This window comes from Lycorma delicatula, chromosome 1, assembly GCF_047948215.1.
Source record: "Lycorma delicatula isolate Av1 chromosome 1, ASM4794821v1, whole genome shotgun sequence".
In the NCBI taxonomy this organism is placed as follows: domain Eukaryota; kingdom Metazoa; phylum Arthropoda; class Insecta; order Hemiptera; family Fulgoridae; genus Lycorma; species Lycorma delicatula.
Window position 1 is genome coordinate 295,092,070 of NC_134455.1, and position 20,089 is coordinate 295,112,158.

General features: G+C 31.1%; 1 protein-coding gene across 2 annotated transcripts in view; it reads right to left on the bottom strand.

Annotated features, from left to right (window-relative positions):
• The window catches only part of LOC142333070 (adenylyl cyclase-associated protein 1-like), a 160,148-nt gene that overhangs the window by 48,972 nt on the left and 91,087 nt on the right, over positions 1-20,089 (bottom strand). For both annotated transcript variants that reach the window (XM_075379898.1, XM_075379902.1), the window contains 3 exons: positions 14,380-14,505; positions 7,650-7,785; positions 3,411-3,609 (listed from right to left, as the gene is read on the bottom strand). In XM_075379898.1, the coding sequence (XP_075236013.1) occupies positions 3,411-3,609; positions 7,650-7,785; positions 14,380-14,505 (461 nt within the window). The remainder of the gene's footprint in view (positions 1-3,410; positions 3,610-7,649; positions 7,786-14,379; positions 14,506-20,089) is intronic.

Below are 20,089 nucleotides of genomic sequence, written 5' to 3' on the forward strand. Positions count from 1 at the left end.
GAGGAGGTAAAGAAGATTTTTGAGGAGGACATCGCAAGAGGTCTGAGTAAAAAAGATAAGGTAGAAAATATAGAAGAAGAATGGGAGAATGTTAAAAAGGAAATTCTTAAATCAGCAGAAGCAAACTTAGGCGGAATAAAGAGAACCGGTAGAAAACCTTGGGTTTCAGACGATATATTGCAGCTGATGGATGAACGTAGAAAATATAAGAATGCTAGTGATGAAGAAAGTAAAAGGAACTATCGGAAATTAAGAAATGCTATAAACAGGAAGTGCAAACTGGTGCAAGAAGAGTGGATTAAAGAAAACTGTTCAGAAGTGGAAAGAGAAATGAACATTGGTAAAATAGACGGAGCATACAGGAAAGTTAAGGAAAATTTTGGGGTACATAAATTAAAATCTAATAATGTGTTAAACAAAGATGGTACACCAATATATAATACGAAAGGTAAAGTTGATAGATGGGTGGAATATATTGAAGAGTTATACGGAGGAAATGAATTAGAAAATGGTGTTATAGAGGAAGAAGAGGAAGTTGAGGAGGATGAAATGGTAGAAACAATACTGAGATCTGAATTTAAGAGAGCATTAAAAGATTTAAATGGCAAAAAGGCTCCTGGAATAGACGGAATACCTGTAGAATTACTGCGCAGTGCTGGTGAGGAAGCGATTGATAGATTATACAAACTGGTGTGTAATATTTATGAAAATGGGGAATTTCCATCAGACTTCAAAAAAAGTGTTATAGTTATGATACCAAAGAAAGGAGGGGCAGATAAATGTGAAGAATACAGAATAATTAGTTTAACTAGTCATGCATCAAAAATCTTAACTAGAATTTTATACAGAAGAATTGAGAGGAGAGTGGAAGAAGTGTTAGGAGAAGACCAATTTGGTTTCAGGAAAAGTATAGGGACAAGGGAAGCAATTTTAGGCCTCAGATTAATAGTAGAAGGAAGATTAAAGAAAAACAAACCAACATACTTGGCGTTTATAGACCTAGAAAAGGCTTTCGATAACGTAGACTGGAATAAAATGTTCAGCATTTTAAAAAGAATTAGGTTTCAAATACAGAGATAGAAGAACAATTGCTAACATGTACAGGAACCAAACAGCAATAGTAATAATTGAAGAATATAAGAAAGAAAGCCGTAATAAGAAAGGGAGTCCGACAAGGATGTTCCCTATCTCCGTTACTTTTTAATCTTTACATGGAACTAGCAGTTAATGATGTTAAAGAACAATTTAGATTAGGAGTAACAGTACAAGGTGAAAAGATAAAGATGCTACAATTTGCTGATGATATAGTAATTCTAGCCGAGAATAAATAGGATTTAGAAGAAACAATGAACGGCATAGATGAAGTCCTACGCAAGAACTATCGCATGAAAATAATCAAGAACAAAACAAAAGTAATGAAATGCAGTAGAAATAACAAACTTGGACCACTGAATGTGAAAATAGGAGGAGAAAAGATTATGGAGGTAGAAGAATTTTGTTATTTGGGAAGTAGAATTACTAAACATGGACGAAGCAGGAGCGATATAAAATGCCGAATAGCACAAGCGAAACGAGCCTTCAGTAAGAAATATAATTTGTTTACATCAAAAATTAATTTAAATGTCAGGAAAAGATTTTTGAAAGTATATGTTTGGAGTGTCCCTTTATATGGAAGTGAAACTTGGACAATCGGAGTATCTGAGAAGAAAAGATTAGAAGCTTTTGAAATGTGGTGCTATAGGAGAATGTTAAAAATCAGATGTAGACAACAAAAGTAGTGAAATGTAGTAGAAATGTAGATGGACCACTGAATGTAAAAATAGGAAGAAAAAAGGTTATGGAGGTAGAAGAATTTTGTTACTTGGGAAGTAGAATTACTAATGATGGATGAAGCAGGAGTGATATAAAATGCCAAATAGGACAGAAAAAACAAGCCTTCAGTTAGAAATATAATTTGCTTATATCAAAAATTAATTTTAACATAAGGAAAAATTTTTGAAAGTATATTTTTGGAGCGTAGTACCTGAGAACAGAAGATTAGAAGCTTTTGAAATGTGATGCTGTAGGAGTATGTTAAAAATCAGATGGGTGGATAAAGTGACAAATGAAGAGGTATTGCGGCAAATAGATGAAGAAAGAAGCATTTGGAAAAATATAGTTAAAAAAAGAGACAGATTTATAGGCCACATACTAAGGCATCCTGCAATAGTCGCTTTAATATTGGAAGGACAGGTAGAAGGATTTGTGTAGGCAGGCCATGTTTGGAATATGTAAAACAAATTGTTAGGGATGTAGGATGTAGAGGGTATACTGAAATGAAACGACTAGCACTAGATAGGGAATCTTGGAGAGCTGCATCAAACCAGTCAAATGACTGAAGCCAAAAAAAAAAAAAGTTGAATAATTTTGAAATTAGGCCAACGTTTTTCAAAATGGTTAAAAAATTAGATATAATGTTTTTGTTATTTTCAGAGAAGTAACTGTCAAATATAAATAATAAAAACAAAGTAATGTAATAACAGCTAAAAATGCTGTACGGATATAAGGTAGGGTTGACAATACCTTTAATATATAGATATTAATAAAAAAAGTTATAAACATTTTTTGCCAAAAACAATTTTTGTCCTTGGAGATTTGGTAGTATATTATTTTTTTGAGAAATTTACTACTTAATACTTGCAGCTTGATGAAGTACTCGAGTAAAAATAAGATTCTAAAAAAACACCTCTGATAGCTTAATACACCCAGTATTCAAAATACAAGGGGAATGAGGAATATTCAAAATGACAGTTCTATGGTAGCTAATATAATAAGAGGTTTAATTTTACTATTTTTTAAATTAAATAATTTTTTTTAATAAATTATACAGTAATCAAAAAATTTAATTAATAAAATTGTTTACTTTCTTAGCTTTTAGTAGTTCTTGATAAACATATATTTTTCTCAAGTGAGAAATCTCAATATTCTGCAGGAATTTAAGTTTAAAACTCAATAACTTAAATTTAAAATAACTGCAATGGGAAGAAAGTATCATAGCTGGAGAAGTTCATCTCTTCATCTATGATACTACAATCATATTATATCTCTACCTCTACAAGCATATTAAATATGATTGTAGGTAGATATTCTTTCATTTTCTCATTCTACATGAAGTCTAAAAGTAAATAATAATTAAATCAAAATTTGATGGTACTGATTATTCTTAATACTTCATTTAAAAGAGGTTCACACATAAAAATGCTGACTTACACTCTTTTTCCACAAAAGATATTCCTCATATTTTTATTACTTAACAACAATCTAAACATACACATACACAATAATTATAAAAAATATATACACTAGTAAAAAGCATATAATGTAAGTTATTAAATTTCATCTAAGAAATAAATTTTTAAGAATGGACAGACCATAGTCACCCAATCAAGAGCAGGTATACTTTCACTAATTGCACGAAGGTGGTTAAAATGAAGTGAAGCTTGTTTTTTTTCTCTAAGATCTTGTATGGCTTGAATCTTCTGTGATGTTGACTGAAGTAACTGCATCTTTTCTGATTCAAAAGAAGGAGCTGCTCTACTAGCAGCTAACTGAATATACTGTAATTGTGTTCTGTAAAAAGTCAAGAAAGTCATGATTAATTTCATTATGATAATGACAAATAATATTAATTTTGATATGCATAATTTATCCATTATATAAATCATGTAAGTTATAAATGTTTAAATACTTATTAATTAAATAAATAATTTAATTTGGGGTGGGCGGGAAGTATCTTTACAGTGTAATAAATCCAACTTAATCGAGCTCTACTGCTGCCAATTTTCACCACTGATATCCTCACTGCTGCAGAAAAGGTGGGAAAGATAAGCTGTGATGAGGATCGTCCGGTGTGTTCATTTGTGGTGGGATGATCTTAGTTGTAGTGGAGTGCGAAACAATGGCGGATATAAATGCATTCACTGTCAAAAAGTGTTTGTTAGCTTGTTTATGAGTCCATGAGTGTCCACACACTGGTAAAGCATTGGAGAACATTATGATGACTTCTTTGTGAGCTTTGGTAGTTTGTCACCATCATGGCAAATGTTACTGACAAGGGAGAAGAAGGCTTCTACAATGGGAAGTGTTGTTGATGCGTCACACAATAGGAGCCCAAGCACTCAATCTGAGATGTGTACTGCTGTGGAGGCACAGATTCAAAGATCAACAATGAAATCAGTGCGCAAACGTTCTGGAGAGTTAGGCATTTCACGATTGACAATGTAAAAAATATGCAGGACTTGAAAGTTAAATGTTTTTGTCCAGCCACAGTTAATGAGTTGAGTAACAATACCTTGATCAATGTATTTATACATGTCAGTTATTGTTTGAACGCTTTCTGAAAGCAAACATTAAAAAGAATGTCATGTTCTCAGATGAAAAATCTCAGATGAGTGTGCGATTTATCTCATAACCAAAATGTTTTTTCTGGGTGAAAGACAATCCTCACTTTTTTGAGGAAATCAAACATCATCTGCCTCATGTAATGATTTGGGCTGGGATGACAGCTGAATATCTCCTTAGTCCTTATTTTTTTGATGGCGCAGTTAATCAACAGAGTTATCTAAGAATGATCGACTAGAGGTTGCTTCCAAAATTTTAACAGCAAAAGGAATTGCTGACATCATTACGTTTCAGCAATATGGAGCTCCAAAATACTTTGCTTTGAACATTAACACCTATTATCATCTGAATGTTTATTTTATTTTAAGAGGATTTTTTTCAATAGAGACTTGTCTTTGAACATATTGGTGGCTCTTCTATTAGAATAAGAACAGAGCATCCAAAATTTATTATTGTATAATATTTTTTCAAAAAATTGTTAAAATTATCAATTCAGATTAGTGAAGGTTTAATGAAATTCTGGGAGAAAAATGAAACAGCCAAGAATTTTATAATAATTAAAATAGCTGATAATGTATTTTGGCAAAACATAATTTCATGTAACTTGATATGATTCAAGAACTCAATCATATTTGATAAACATTTAACAACTCAGTCACTTTCAAAATTACGTGGCTGTTATTCTTCTAGTCTTTTTACAGACATTTGTCATTGTAATTACTGATGACATTGCTATTCATCAGATGGTTATGAAAAATTCTTTAATATGTGTTCTAATATTAAATTATATTTCTAGTGAGTTTGTAAACTTTATATTATTCAAAAATGGTTTATTATCTTGTTGTGCATATCACTTGTATGTGTCCTTTGCATCTGCAGATTATTGGAATGTGCATCCAATTTGCCTTATAAGTAAATGTTTTATATTCTGAATAATAGATAACAATATAGAGATTATTTAATATTATTGTTCAGTTTTGTTTTTTAATAGCAGAGATAACTCATTCAAAAATATAATCCCACAGATCAACGGTCATATGTTGATCATGTTTATAATTTAAATTAAGTCTATATTGGGATACATAATTAATATTTATGGTTCCCTAACAGTAATCCGCAGACGACCTTTCTATCTTCTTGTTTTGACTTTCTGAAGGAGATGCAAAAGATTTATCTTATATGTAATACATGTAGTTATAACAAATATTTAATAATAATATCAAGCTTAGCATTTTCTTAAAATGCATAAAAAATAAAGAAAAAACAGAAAAAGGAAATAAAAACAAAGGTTCGATTTTATTGTAGATTAAATCAGTAATATCATACCATGAGAATTAACCCTCCAACAATGTACAATTTATATTGTGATATGTGATTTACATGACTACTATTTAGTACAATCAACTATTGTACATTCATGGGTTGCTGTACTTGTCAATGTGTCAGTGGGTAATCTCATGTATATTTTTTTAATTTTGAAAGTGATATAACATTATTTTCTGAAAATACAGACAATATTGTACAGCTGTTAGTTAATGTAAAAAGATTAGTCTTGTGACTGTAAATACAAATTAAACAAACTGGACACACACTCCCACAATTATAGACTACACAAACAAGTACTATTATATACAACAGAATACAGCACAAATCATGTATGTTACCTAATAATTTATTAAAAGGGTGTCTCCTAATCAATTCAAGGCACTATTAATTGCAATGCCAATAGTAATGCATATAAATAGCCCACCGGGCTGGTCTAATGGTCAACTCGTTATTGCAAATTATCCTATTTCAAAGTTGAGAGCTTTAAGGTTCAAATCCTAGTAAAGGCAATTAGTTACTTTTATACAGATTTGAATACTACATCGTGGATACTGGTGGTCTTTGATGGTTGGGTTTCAATTAACCACACTTCTCAGGAATGGTCAACCTGGGACTGAACAAGACTACACTTCATTTACATTCATACATAATTATTCTCATTCATCCTCTGAAGTAATACCTTACAGTGGTTCCAAAGGCTAAACAGAAAAAGGAGAGAGAGAGAGAGAGAGAGAGAGAGAGAGAGAGAGAGAGTAATGCATATTGGCTTAGTAAACATATTCTGAAAGACTACTTCCATGTAACTTTGAAAGTTAATATTATAATTTTTTAAATATTTAAAAACTGTTATTATGTACACCTGACTAAGCAGTGAATATTGTACAATATTTAGATATAAGCAAGAAAAGTAGTGACTTTAGCTGAATAGAAAATCTTCTATTCAGCTGTTTTAAAATTAGTAAATCAGCATAAATGATAATGAGTGCTTTTAGAATGTAATTTGTGTTTAAGTGACATGACTGAAGTATTGATACAACAGAATTATTTTAAATAAAAATTTGAAAAAAGCAACTTTTTAACTATCCTAATTTAAACAAAATTTTTTTATAAAGTCAATTGAAAACACTTTAGATCAAAATTTACTTGTTTCTCATCAAATGTTTTGGGAAAATTTGGGTTTATTGTCAATTAGAATACAGCAATTATAATCCAGCTTCGATTGAATTTTTACAGCGACTATAATACTAGAACCAAAAGGACTTTAGAAAACTTATACGAAGGAGTTTGTTTTGATACAAAATACAATAAAAAACTAAATAAGTTAGATCTGAAGATAAAGTAAAAATTAAAACCCCAAGTTAATATATTATCTTTAACAAACGGGCCTCACCAAAATTAACAAGTATTACTGAGGCCAGTTCCATCAAATTTACAAATTGTAAAATCATTTATCTCAATGTCAATTTTGAGGCCTGTTAATCTATAACAAAGAAGTTATTCTAAACACAAAATATCATTAAAATAAACACAATTATAATAACAAAACTAGACTTGGTTGGCTAACTTATCCTGATCCATGACCTGATAGGATTTAAAGTGCACACCGAAGTGGTTTGAGAGGCAAATATATAACACGAATCAGATGTTTTTAAAATTAGCAAGCAAGTTGTAAAATCATCATAGTTATAGACAAATTATAATTCCACTCTTTATAAAGAGTTTGTTATTTATTTCCCCTGAACCAGAAAGTAATTTTTTTAATAAATGTATAGAATATTGAATAGTATATTATTTAAATAAAATCAAACTGTAATTTCAATTTATAAATAAAAATAATATTATAGACACTACTGAATTATGCACATAAACTTTCTTAAAATACAAGGTTACATAAATATTAACACACAAATATTAAGTAAACAAAAGGAAATAGTGATACTTACTGGAATGCCTCTCCAACAAGTTTTGCATGTAATTCAACAACACCTCCAATCTGACTGGAAAGACTAAGGTAAGAACTAAGAGGGCCTCGTATAATATTATTGTAAGCTACAACACTCATTGCAACTGTTTTGTATTCTGGAAAAAATGACACTTCTAGACAAAATTTAATATAGAAAGCAATATATTAATATTATTATAAAAATCAAACACAATTACCAAAATAATTTTTTTTAAAGTATATCTATAATTCTACTTTAAAGTCATCTCCATTATCCTAATAAAAAATAAGAAAATAACATATAATTTACAGTAATATATTCAATCCAACTGTAAACTGAATACATTTGTTCTCAAAGTGGGCGATAATGCCATGTGGGTGCTGGAGGCCTTCAGGAGGAGCAGTAGAAGGCCCACAGAAAATTGGGTAGGTGGTCTTGGAAGGTGATGGCTGATAAAAAAAAAGGCAAAAATTATGTTTTCCTGATATTTCAAACAAAAATTAAATACCTACTAATATACTAGTACAAAAAATTAAAGAACACTTATATTTTATGATAAAAAATTATTGTATTCAAACTACTTTAACTTTACAACCAAGAGAGGCGAATAAAAAAATTAAAGCTTGAATTACTCTACTTTTTGACAGTATATTTCAGATTTCAAAAATCATCAAATTAAAAAAAACCCAGTGAAAAACTGCTCTCATTTCAAATGTAAGTTTCAACTCAGAAATAGGATATGCCACATTTAAAAACAATAATTGCAATTGCTGTTTTTAAGAGCGCTTCTTAAAAACAGCAATTGCAATTATTATTGTTTTTTAACAGAAGGTAAGTTTAAAAATTTTACGGGCCCTAGAAAATTTTTGATTCTCATTTAGGGCGGTGGGCAAAAATTTTTGAGAATCAATGACAAAATAGATATTTCTTTAGTCAGTGATGAAAGTATACAACATTCATTAAAATAAATAACCATCCTGATGTTTAAATTACAAAATAAAAGTATTTAATTACAAATTAAATATGTAGTATTTTTAATTACAAATTAAATGTATTTATTCCTGATGTTTAAATTAATTTTTGATTTAAGCAAATCATATTTGTTACTGAAAGCTCATTTCACCTGTGCTATTCGGAATTTTATATTGTTCCTGCTTCAACCATCTTTAGTAATTCTACTTCCCAAATAACAAAATTCTTCCACTTTCAGTCTTTTCCTGTCCTATGTTTATATTCAGTGGTCCATCATTTTTATTTATACTACATTTCATTACTTTCGTTTTGTTCTTGCTTATTTTCATGCGGTAGTTCTTGTGTAGGGCTTCATCTATGCCATTCACTGTTTCTTCTAAATTTTTTTACTCTCAGCTAGAATTACTATATCATCAGAAAATCGTAGCATCTTTATCTCTTTACCTTGTACTGTTACTCCAGATCTAAATTGTTCTTTAGCATCATTAACTGCTAGTTCTATGCAAAGATTAAAAAGTAACAGGGATAGGGAACATTCTTGTCAGACTCCCTTTTTTATTACGATTTCTTTCTTATGTTCTTCAATTATTAATGTTGCTGTTTGGTTCCTGTAAATTTTAGCAATTGTTCTATCTCTGTACTTGAACCCTAATTTTTTTAAAATGCTGAACATTTTATTCCAGTCTACATAATTGAATGCCTTTTCTAAATGCCAAGTATGTTGGTTTATTTTTCTTTAATCTTCCTTCAACTATTAATCTGAGTGCTAAAATTGCTTCCTTTGTCCCTATACTTTTCCTGAAACCAAATTGGTCCTCTCCTAACATTTCTTCCACTCTCCTCTCCATTCTTCTGTACAGAATTTTAGTTAAAATTATTGATGCATGAGCAGTTGAGCTAATTGTTCTGTATTCTTCACATTTATCCACTCCTGCTTTCTTTGGTATCATAACAATAACACTATTTTTGGTCTGATGGAACTTCCCCTTTTTCATAACTATTACACACCAGTTTATATAATTGATCTATCACTTCCTCACCTGCACTGTGCAGTAATTCTCCAGGTAACCCATCTATCCCAGGAGCCTTTATCCCATTCAGATCCTTTAATGCTCTATTAAATTCAGATCTCTGTAAAGTACCTCCCTTTTCATCCTCTTCTACTTTCTCTTCTTCCTCTATAACACCAGTTTCTAATTGATTTTCTCTGTATAACTCTTTAATATATTCAACAAACCTATCAATTTTTTCTCTCATATTACAAATTGGTGTACCATTTTATTTAACCATTATTAGATTTTAACGTATGTACCACTAAATTCTTCTTAACTTTCCAGAGTGCTCAGTTTATTTCACCAATCATCATTCCTCTTTCCATTTCTGATCATTCTTTAATCCACTCTGCTTTTGTTAATTTGCACTTGCTGTTTATAGAATTTCTTAATTGTCGATAGATCCTTTTACCTTTTTCATCACTCTCATTTTTATACTTTCTATGCTTATCCATCAACTGCAATATATCCTCGTAGTTGCAAGATATCTAACCAGTTCTCTTTGTTCCATGTAAGTTTGCTTCTGCAGTTTTAAGAATTTCCTTTTTAACATTCTCCCATCCTTCCTCTATACTTTCTACCTTAATTTTTTTATTCAGACCTCTTGCGATGTCCTCCCCAAAGATCTTCTTTACCTCCTTTCCCTAAAGCTTTTCTAAATTCCACCGATGCGTCTGACACCTTTTGTTCTGGATTTTAAACCTCAATCTACATTTTATTATCACTAAGTTATGGTTGCTATCAACCATTATATAATCTATCTGATTCCTTCCAGAATCATCTGTCTTTTCCATGAGTATATTCTTCTATTATAATCTTTAAACTTTGACAATACTTCATGCAAAACTCAATAAGTTAGTCCCCTCTTTCATTTCTTTTGCCCAGAGTGTACTCAGCTACAATATTTCCTTCCATTCCTTTTCTGATGCTTGCATTCCAATCTACACTTATTATTAAACTTTCACTAAATTTTTTTAATATTTATCAATTACCAACACAACTTTCTTTTCAAGTACTGATTTAACAATTGAAAAATCTTTCCCAGTTTCCAAGTCTTAAAAACTGGATGCACATATTCCAGAATTTAATATGGTATTATGATTTATCAAAAATAATAATTTACTATTATATGTTAGTAAGAACAAAATAATATGTAAAATATTAAAATTAAAATGTTTATTTGTTGTGATAAAAAAATTCTGTAGTATTAAAGATACAAAAAGAAAAGTAATATCCACTACAGTTTAATGTACAACAATAATTATAATGGCCAACATTTATTCATACATTAATTCAAAGCATAAAATATTTCATTTGAAATTTTTTCGGTTAAAACTTTTTTTTAACAGTCTACATACTTTAAATTTTCATTCTCCATTACTGAAAAGTGGGACGTAAACGGTTATGCGTTTCAAAATACGGGCTATTCCAATGAATACTACAACATAATTTTACAACAATAATTATAAAATATGTTAAAAAGTACTTGATATTTTTACACAAAAACAAAAAAGGAAAAAACACCAAAGAACTTGATGTTTTTACATTTTATATAAAATGAATGAAACTACCTCATAAAAACTAACGATAAAATTTCATAATGATAGAAATGTTATCTTTCAAAACATAAATAGTGTTTAATAGCTCTAAATTCAAAAGCAAAATGAATTAATTAGATTTTATAAATCCGGAAGTATTAATTTGATTAAATTATTTGCTAATACTAAAACAACCATTTTTACATAGTAAGGAAAATAAATGGTTAAAAAAAAATTTAATAAAATTCAAGCTTAAAAATATCATCAAGATAACCTTAAATAAAGGAAAGATAGATATTAAATAAAATTTTGGGAGTTAAATTGGTAAATAATAAACTGAGATCTATGAATAAATTTTTACATTATAATTAACCAAATATACTGATTAACAAAACATAAATAAAATAAAATAGAAAAGCAGAAAAATTTGAAATTTGCTTGTTTTATCAAATTTTTCATAAAATCAATTATTATTATTATTACCTTTTATGACCACATAGGATCACTTTATTCAATCCACTATCCAAGTCTCTATGATAGGACTGTTTGGGCCTTGCAGTCCTCCTAGGTCCTCCTTGCAGTCCAATTAGGTTTTGTAGTATTTTCATACGTTTCCAACTTTGTGTCCTTTCTAGTGTTGAAAATATTCGGGTTGTGAGTTTTTTCTTGTGCGTTTTTGTTCTTGATTTTCTTTTTATCTTATCTGTGGTGTCTTCTAGTGTAAGGCCAAATTCCTTCAGGTCCTCTCTTATTCAGGTCCATTTGCATGCATTCAGTTTTTGTTTTTCAAGTCGAGATTGTACTGAACCAGCTGTTTTCAAAGTTTTGAATCTTGCAACCCCATGATATGTCAAAAGAATCTTAGTCTCCTCTTACACATGGTATCAGTGATGGGTTCTCTAACTCTATGTACATGACTTTATTGGGCAAAATCCACCACTGCCTGTCTTTCTGGTATTTATTATTGATGCAAGTTTTCCCAATTCTTCTTTCGATTTTCTGGAACCTGTCTGTCTTATAATTGTACGTTCAGGTGGAAGAGTGTTTCTACTGTATAAGTGGCTTCTGGGTTTATAACTGTGCTGTGGTCTTAGTTTTGCATTTATTGATAGGCATTTTTTATTGTAAATATACCAGGTTAATTTTGAGCTTTATCTAATTTGTTTTTCTTATTTGGATCAAGATTTTTTCATTTAGGTTGTTCGTTATTTCTCTGAGATGTATAAATTGGGTTACACTATTTTGATTTTATTACCATTTATGTTTACTACATGTTGGCTTTTGGGGCATAATTTCTGTCTTTTCTAATGATATTTTGAGGCCAATTTTATGAAGTTCTAATATCTGTCATTTAGTATTGTTGATGTCGTTTGCTAGCAGTGCAAAATCATCAGTGAAACCAAGATAGTTTATTATATCTTTTAGCCTATTTTTACTTTTGGGGGAATTTTTTAACCCATTCCCTTATTAACATTTCTAGAACGCAATTGAATAATAGCAGTGAGAACCCATCACCTTGGAGCAGTCCTGTTATGATCTCCAATTGTTCTGAGAGCTTCCCTCTGAATTTTATCTTTGACTTAGTGTTTGCGAGGGTCAGTTTTATCATGTTTATTAATTTGGCATATAATCCAAGGTGTCTTATGTAATTTTTAGTAGAAATTTCTTGAAATTTACAAATTTTATTACCATGTCTCTGTTTCTTTTCTTGCTGTAATCCATTATTAGTTTGAGACTCATGATCTAGTCTGGACAGCTTCTCCAGGGTCTGAAACCTCCCTGGTATTCTCCTAGTTCTTTCTCAAGTTTTGAACCGATCCTGTTGAGGGTGATTCTTGATGTTGTGTCTAGGAGTGAGATTCTCCTGTAATTGTTAGGGTCTGTTTTGTTTTTTTTTGTGTACAGGATGGATGAGGGCTGTCGTCCAATGTTTTGGTAGTTCTTCCTTGATCCAGATGTTGACAAACTGTTGATGAAGGTTAATTTTTGCTGATCTTCCAGCATGTTTCTACATCTCTACATAAGTGTGAACTTCTGCTGTTTTGTAATTTTCATCTCTTTCAGTGTTAGGTAGACTTCTTTTATTGTGGGAGGTTGATGGTTTCTGCTGGTGTTGTTACTGGGGTGTTGAAGTTTAGGAGTTCTATTGGTTCTTCACAATTGAGGTGTTTGTTGAAATATTTAGCTAGGATTTCAGCATTGTCTTTATTGTTATGGGCCTTTTTACCATTTTCATTCTTTATTAGTAGGGTTGGGGGTTCATATTTTTGGAGCTGATTTTTTAAGGTTTTGTAGTAGTTTTTCTACTTTATGGTGTTGTCTTTTTATTCTCCTTAGTGTTCAGGTGCTTTTTTTCTTTGTTTTACTAGATTTTGGAAAGGTGTTTCTGATTTTTGGAACTGGTGAAATAGCTATGCTTGATGTCTCTTCTCCATTGTTTTGTCACATTTGCTGTTCCACCATTGATGTTTTTTATGGGATTTTATTGGGGCTAATTCTTCTACGATTTGTTTAAGGTATTGACTAGATCTTCGAGTTTATCAGTGATTGTTATTTTTTCGGTTGCTTTTTGGTAATTTTCATTCTTTATTAGTTGGGTCGGTCCATCTTTCTTTCAGTTTTAGGGGCTTGGTTTTGTTGCTTTCTTTGGAGAGTAAATTTAATTTTAATTACAAAGTGGTCTGAGCCTGTGTCTGTCTACTCCTTGGAGGACTTTTATGTTGCAGATCTCCTTGTGGTGGTGTTTGTCTATGAAGACATGCTCTAGTTGTCATTCTCCTTTAGTGTAGTTTGGGTGTTTCCAGGTTTTGAGTTTTTGAGGTTTCCTCTTGAAATATGTGGAGTTCGAGTTTGTGGTTTCTGCAGAGATCAATGAGTCTCTGTCCAGTTTTGTTTGTTTTCTTTTGGGTTGAACATTTTCCGATGATGTCGCGGTACCTTCTTTCTCTGCCTAGTTGAGCATTTAAGTCTTTGAATAATTGTTAAACATAGTTTATGGGGATGTTATTTATAGTCACGTTGAGTAGATCCCAGAATTTTTCTGTTTCTGTCAAACAGTCTTTTGAAGAGTTATTTTTATAATTATTTGGTATTAACATAATATTATAAAACAAATAGCCTATAATAATAATAATAATGAATAAAATTACTGAAGAATAATTTTCTTACCAATAGTTGTGGTTTGTTTACCAGAAGGAGTAGATACAGTCTTTTCTAAACGAGATGTGATATCCTCTAAGCGTGACAATATTGCATTGAGCTCAACAACAGGTGATGAACCATAATCACAAGGCTCTAAAATATTTAAAACAATAAAAATCATTATTATCATTATATTAATAACACAATTAATTAATTTAAAACTTACACAACTACATTCATATGAAAATCCATTTAATAAATATGTCAGCGTTTATTTTATCATAATATATTTAGTATATGTTTATTTTTTTTGTAGTTTTTGTATGTATATTAACGCATACTAGAGTCCGATGAAAGAGTGAGACTACAGTGTGTGATTCAAGATTTAATGTCTTACATAGGTGAAAAAATAATTATTTTATTATTGCAATGAGATACTTCTCAGTAGCTGAAATCGCTGTTATTTTACATTATGCAATCATCCATTTTATGTTGATGTAGTAAGTATCAAAATGACATGGCAATCAAACATTAAAAGTGCAATAATATAAAATGTGTTTACAAATATATATTTAAAATTAAACTGAGACTTTTGCTACGAGCAAGTCTTTCAATAAGGGAACTCACAGTTAAAGTTTTCACAATATTTCATATTTCTGCTAGAATTATCATAACTGATTTGAATGATATTTTCTGCCCTTCTTAGTAGTGTCACTCTACATTTGCAGTTGTTGAATTTTAGAGTACCTCCATTCTCAAAACTAACTTTGGCACTCACATCATCAGAGTGATCATTTTATTTCTTATGATCATATCTTATTATCTATCAAATTTCTTTAATGATCATTTTATAAAAGTGCTAAAAGCAGTTTTGACAATGGAGATACTCCAAAATACATCAACTACGAATGTTAGAGTGATAATGCAAGGAAAGCAGAAAATAACACTTAAATCAACTAACAGTTAACAACAACATTGGTCATAATGTGCTTTTTAGCACGCATGACTGAGTATTAAAATAGTGAGACAAGAGTAAACAGAGTAAACGTGTAAGCAATACATTACATTAAACAAATAAATCTAACTGATTTTTCTCATTAACTGAAACTGGTAAAATACTTCATTAAATTTTTGTTTGCTAACAACTGAAGTAACTAAAATAGTTCACTAAAGAATTGTTGTTTTACTTTCAATAAAATCTCTTCAAGATAAATACATTTATCATGTGCAATTACATCAAAAGCAGAAAACAAAAATATGTATAAAAAAACCTTGAAAAGCAAAAAAATATCTCTTTTAATTTCTGAAGTTGAATTAGCAATAATAGATTAAGACTACTGGTAAGCATTGTTACGACCCTTTATCTGATGTATGTAACAAATGAAACCTTACAGTTATAGGAAAATTAGATGTTAAATGAACTATTACTTACTGTACACTTTTTATTTGGAACAACACCTAGCCTAACTTACTGATCAGTAACAAACAAATATGTGACTATACTTAAACAGTGACTGTTCAAACTGTTCACCAGGCATATGGACAAAACAAAAAAAAATTTCTACAAGTCACATAACTTTTAATTCATCTTGCACAATACACTGCTCATGAATCTGATAAAAAAAAGCGAAATAGTACAGAAAGTGATTTGAACAATTTGGTTTTAAAAGAATTAACTCAACTGGGACAAGATCAAAGATACAGGCTGTTACTTTATTTTGGTTATTTTTATGAGAATTCTGAGATCATTTTCATGAGAGTAGTAAAGAAATTAACAGACTTTTTTAAAGGACTTTATGAAAAAAGCAAGTTTTTAACCTCGACTTCACTTTTTTTTTAGAAAGTGCTTTATCAACACATTTTGCCTAACATACCTACTTTGATAACTTTTTACTATTATGCCCAGGAAATTCTTCTTGTGGTAATGTAGAAGTTTCTTCCAAATACTTTGGGTGAAACATTTTTGAAATAAAAATTATTTCCTAATTTTGAAAAAAAAATACATATTCAAAGTACATTTTATTTGTTTATCATGACTATCACTTAGTATTTGATTCTGATACAAAATTTGCATTAATAATTTAAATGTAATACCCTAAATATAAAAAATAGATTAGTTTTGAATATAAGAAACATTTATATTAAATATGAATGTGGATGCACATAAAGTTAATATTATATATACATAGTAAATTGAAAACTAAAATTTTTATGACTTGTTTTTGGGTTGTTAGACTGAGTATGTTTCATATATTATGATCCACTATCAAGATTTCCCTCCTCTATGAATCATGAGACCTTGACGTTGGTGAGGGGGCTTGAGTGCTCAGGGATACAGAGTAGCTGGACCGAAGGTGCAACCATATCGGAGAGGTATCTGTTGAGAGCCAGACTAAGGAATGATTCCTGAAAGAGGGCAGCAGCTCTTTCAGTAGTTGTTAGGGGCGTGAGTCAGGACGACTTAAACGGCCGTATCAACATCACTCAGTCCTCTGAGTACTGCGCAGCTGAAAGCAATGGAAAACTACAGCTGCTTTTTTTCCAAGAAAATGTGGCTCTCTGCATTTTCACATAGCAATAATGGAGGCGCCTTCCTTGGTAAAATATTTCGGAGGTAAAATAGTCCCCCGTTCGGATCTCCGGGTGGGGACTACTAAGGAAGGGGTCACCAGAAAATTAAAAAATAACATTCTACGAGTCGGAGCGTGGAATGTTAGAAGCTTGAAAAAGGTTGGTAGGCTAGAAAATTTAAAAAGGGAAATGGGTAGGACAAATGTGGATATAGTAGGAATTAGTGAGGTTCGGTGGGAAGAGGAAGGCGACTTTTGGTCAGGTGATTTTAGAGTAATTAACTCAGCGTCAAATAATGGGCAGGCAGGAGTAGGTTTCGTGATGAACAAGAAGATAGGGAGGAGAGTGGAGTATTTCAAAACGCATAGCGATAGAATCATTGTAATAAGGATAAAATCAAAACCTAAACCGACAACGATTGTTAACGTCTATATGCCTACAAGCGCCCATGATGATGATGAGGTAGAGTGTGTATACAAAGAGATTGATGAAGCAATTAAACACGTAAAAGGAGATGAAAATTTAATAATAGTTGGAGATTGGAATGCAAGCATTGGAAAAGGCAAGAAAGGAAATATAGTGGGTGAATACGGGCTGGGCAAAAGGAATGAAAGAGGGGACCGACTTATAGAATTTTGCACGAAGTATAATTTAGTAATTGCCAACACCCAATTTAAAAATCATAATAGAAGAATATACACTTGGAAAAAGCCAGGCGATACTGGAAGGTATCAGATAGATTATATCATGGTTAAGCAAAGATTTAGAAATCAACTCGTTGACTGCAAAACTTACCCTGGAGTAGACATTGATAGCGACCATAATTTGGTGATAATGAAATGTAGATTGGGGTTTAAAAACCTGAAGAAAAGGTGTGAGATGAATCGGTGGAATTTAGAGAAGCTTGAGGAAGAGGAGGTAAAGAGGATTTTTGAGGAGGACATCGCCAGAGGTCTGAGTAAAAAAGATAAGGTAGAAAATATAGAAGAAGAATGGGAGAATGTTAAAAAGGAAATTCTTAAATCAGCAGAAGCAAACTTAGGCGGAAAAAAGAGAACCGGTAGAAAACCTTGGGTTTCAGACGATATATTGCAGCTGATGGATGAACGTAGAAAATATAAGAATGCTAGTGATGAAGAAAGTAAAAGGAACTATCGGAAATTAAGAAATGCTATAAACAGGAAGTGCAAACTGGTGCAAGAAGAGTGGATTAAAGAAAAGTGTTCAGAAGTGGAAAGAGAAATGAACATTGGTAAAATAGACGGAGCATACAGGAAAGTTAAGGAAAATTTTGGGGTACATAAATTAAAATCTAATAATGTGTTAAACAAAGATGGTACACCAATATATAATACGAAAGGTAAAGTTGATAGATGGGTGGAATATATTGAAGAGTTATACGGAGGAAATGAATTAGAAAATGGTGTTATAGAGGAAGAAGAGGAAGTTGAGGAGGATGAAATGGGAGAAACAATACTGAGATCTGAATTTAAGAGAGCATTAAAAGATTTAAATGGCAGAAAGGCTCCTGGAATAGACGGAATACCTGTAGAATTACTGCGCAGTGCAGGTGAGGAAGCGATTGATAGATTATACAAACTGGTGTGTAATATTTATGAAAATGGGGAATTTCCATCAGACTTCAAAAAAAGTGTTATAGTTATGATACCAAAGAAAGCAGGGGCAGATAAATGTGAAGAATACAGAATAATTAGTTTAACTAGTCATGCATCAAAAATCTTAACTAGAATTTTATACAGAAGAATTGAGAGGAGAGTGGAAGAAGTGTTAGGAGAAGACCAATTTGGTTTCAGGAAAAGTATAGGGACAAGGGAAGCAATTTTAGGCCTCAGATTAATAGTAGAAGGAAGATTAAAGAAAAACAAACCAACATACTTGGCGTTTATAGACCTAGAAAAGGCTTTCGATAACGTAGACTGGAATAAAATGTTCAGCATTTTAAAAAAATTAGGGTTCAAATACAGAGATAGAAGAACAATTGCTAACATGTACAGGAACCAAACAGCAACAATAACAATTGAAGAACATAAGAAAGAAGCCCTAATAAGAAAGGGAGTCCGACAAGGATGTTCCCTATCTCCGTTACTTTTTAATCTTTACATGGAACTAGCAGTTAATGATGTTAAAGAACAATTTAGATTCGGAGTAACAGTACAAGGTGAAAAGATAAAGATGCTACGATTTGCTGATGATATAGTAATTCTAGCCAAGAGTAAAAAGGATTTAGAAGAAACAATGAACGGCATAGATGAAGTCCTACGCAAGAACTATCGCATGAAAATAAGCAAGAGCAAAACAAAAGTAATGAAATGTAGTAGAAATAACAAAGATGGACCGCTGAATGTGAAAATAGGAGGAGAAAAGATTATGGAGGTAGAAGAATTTTGTTATTTGGGAAGTAACATTACTAAAGATGGACGAAGCAGGAGCGATATAAAATGCTGAATAGCACAAGCTAAACGAGCCTTCAGTAAGAAATATAATTTGTTTACGTCAAAAATTAATTTAAATGTCAGGAAAAGATTTTTGAAAGTGTATGTTTGGAGTGTCGCTTTATATGGAAGTGAAACTTGGACGATCGGAGTATCTGAGAAGAAAAGATTAGAAGCTTTTGAAATGTGGTGCTATAGGAGAATGTTAAAAATCAGATGGGTGGATAAAGTGACAAATGAAGAGGTATTGCGGCAAATAGATGAAGTAAGAAGCATTTGGAAAAATATAGTTAAAAGAAGAGACAGACTTATAGGCCACATACTAAGGCATCCTGGAATAGTCGCCTTAATATTGGAAGGACAGGTAGAAGGGAAAAATTGTGTAGGCAGGCCATGTTTGGAATATGTAAAACAAATTGTTAGGGATGTAGGATGTAGAGGGTATACTGAAATGAAACGACTAGCACTAGATAGGGAATCTTGGAGAGCTGCATCAAACCAGTCAAATGACTGAAGACAAAAAAAAAAAAAAAACCAAGATCTCATTATTTAAAATTATTGAATATTAAAATACTAATATAATCTTATAATATGTATGATATTCCATTATCTCAAAAATCTTTTGTTGATGTTTCATAAAATCTGAAACAGATAAATCTAATATTGGAACAATGCAGTCATATGAGTAAATTAAAATTATTTATTATACCTAT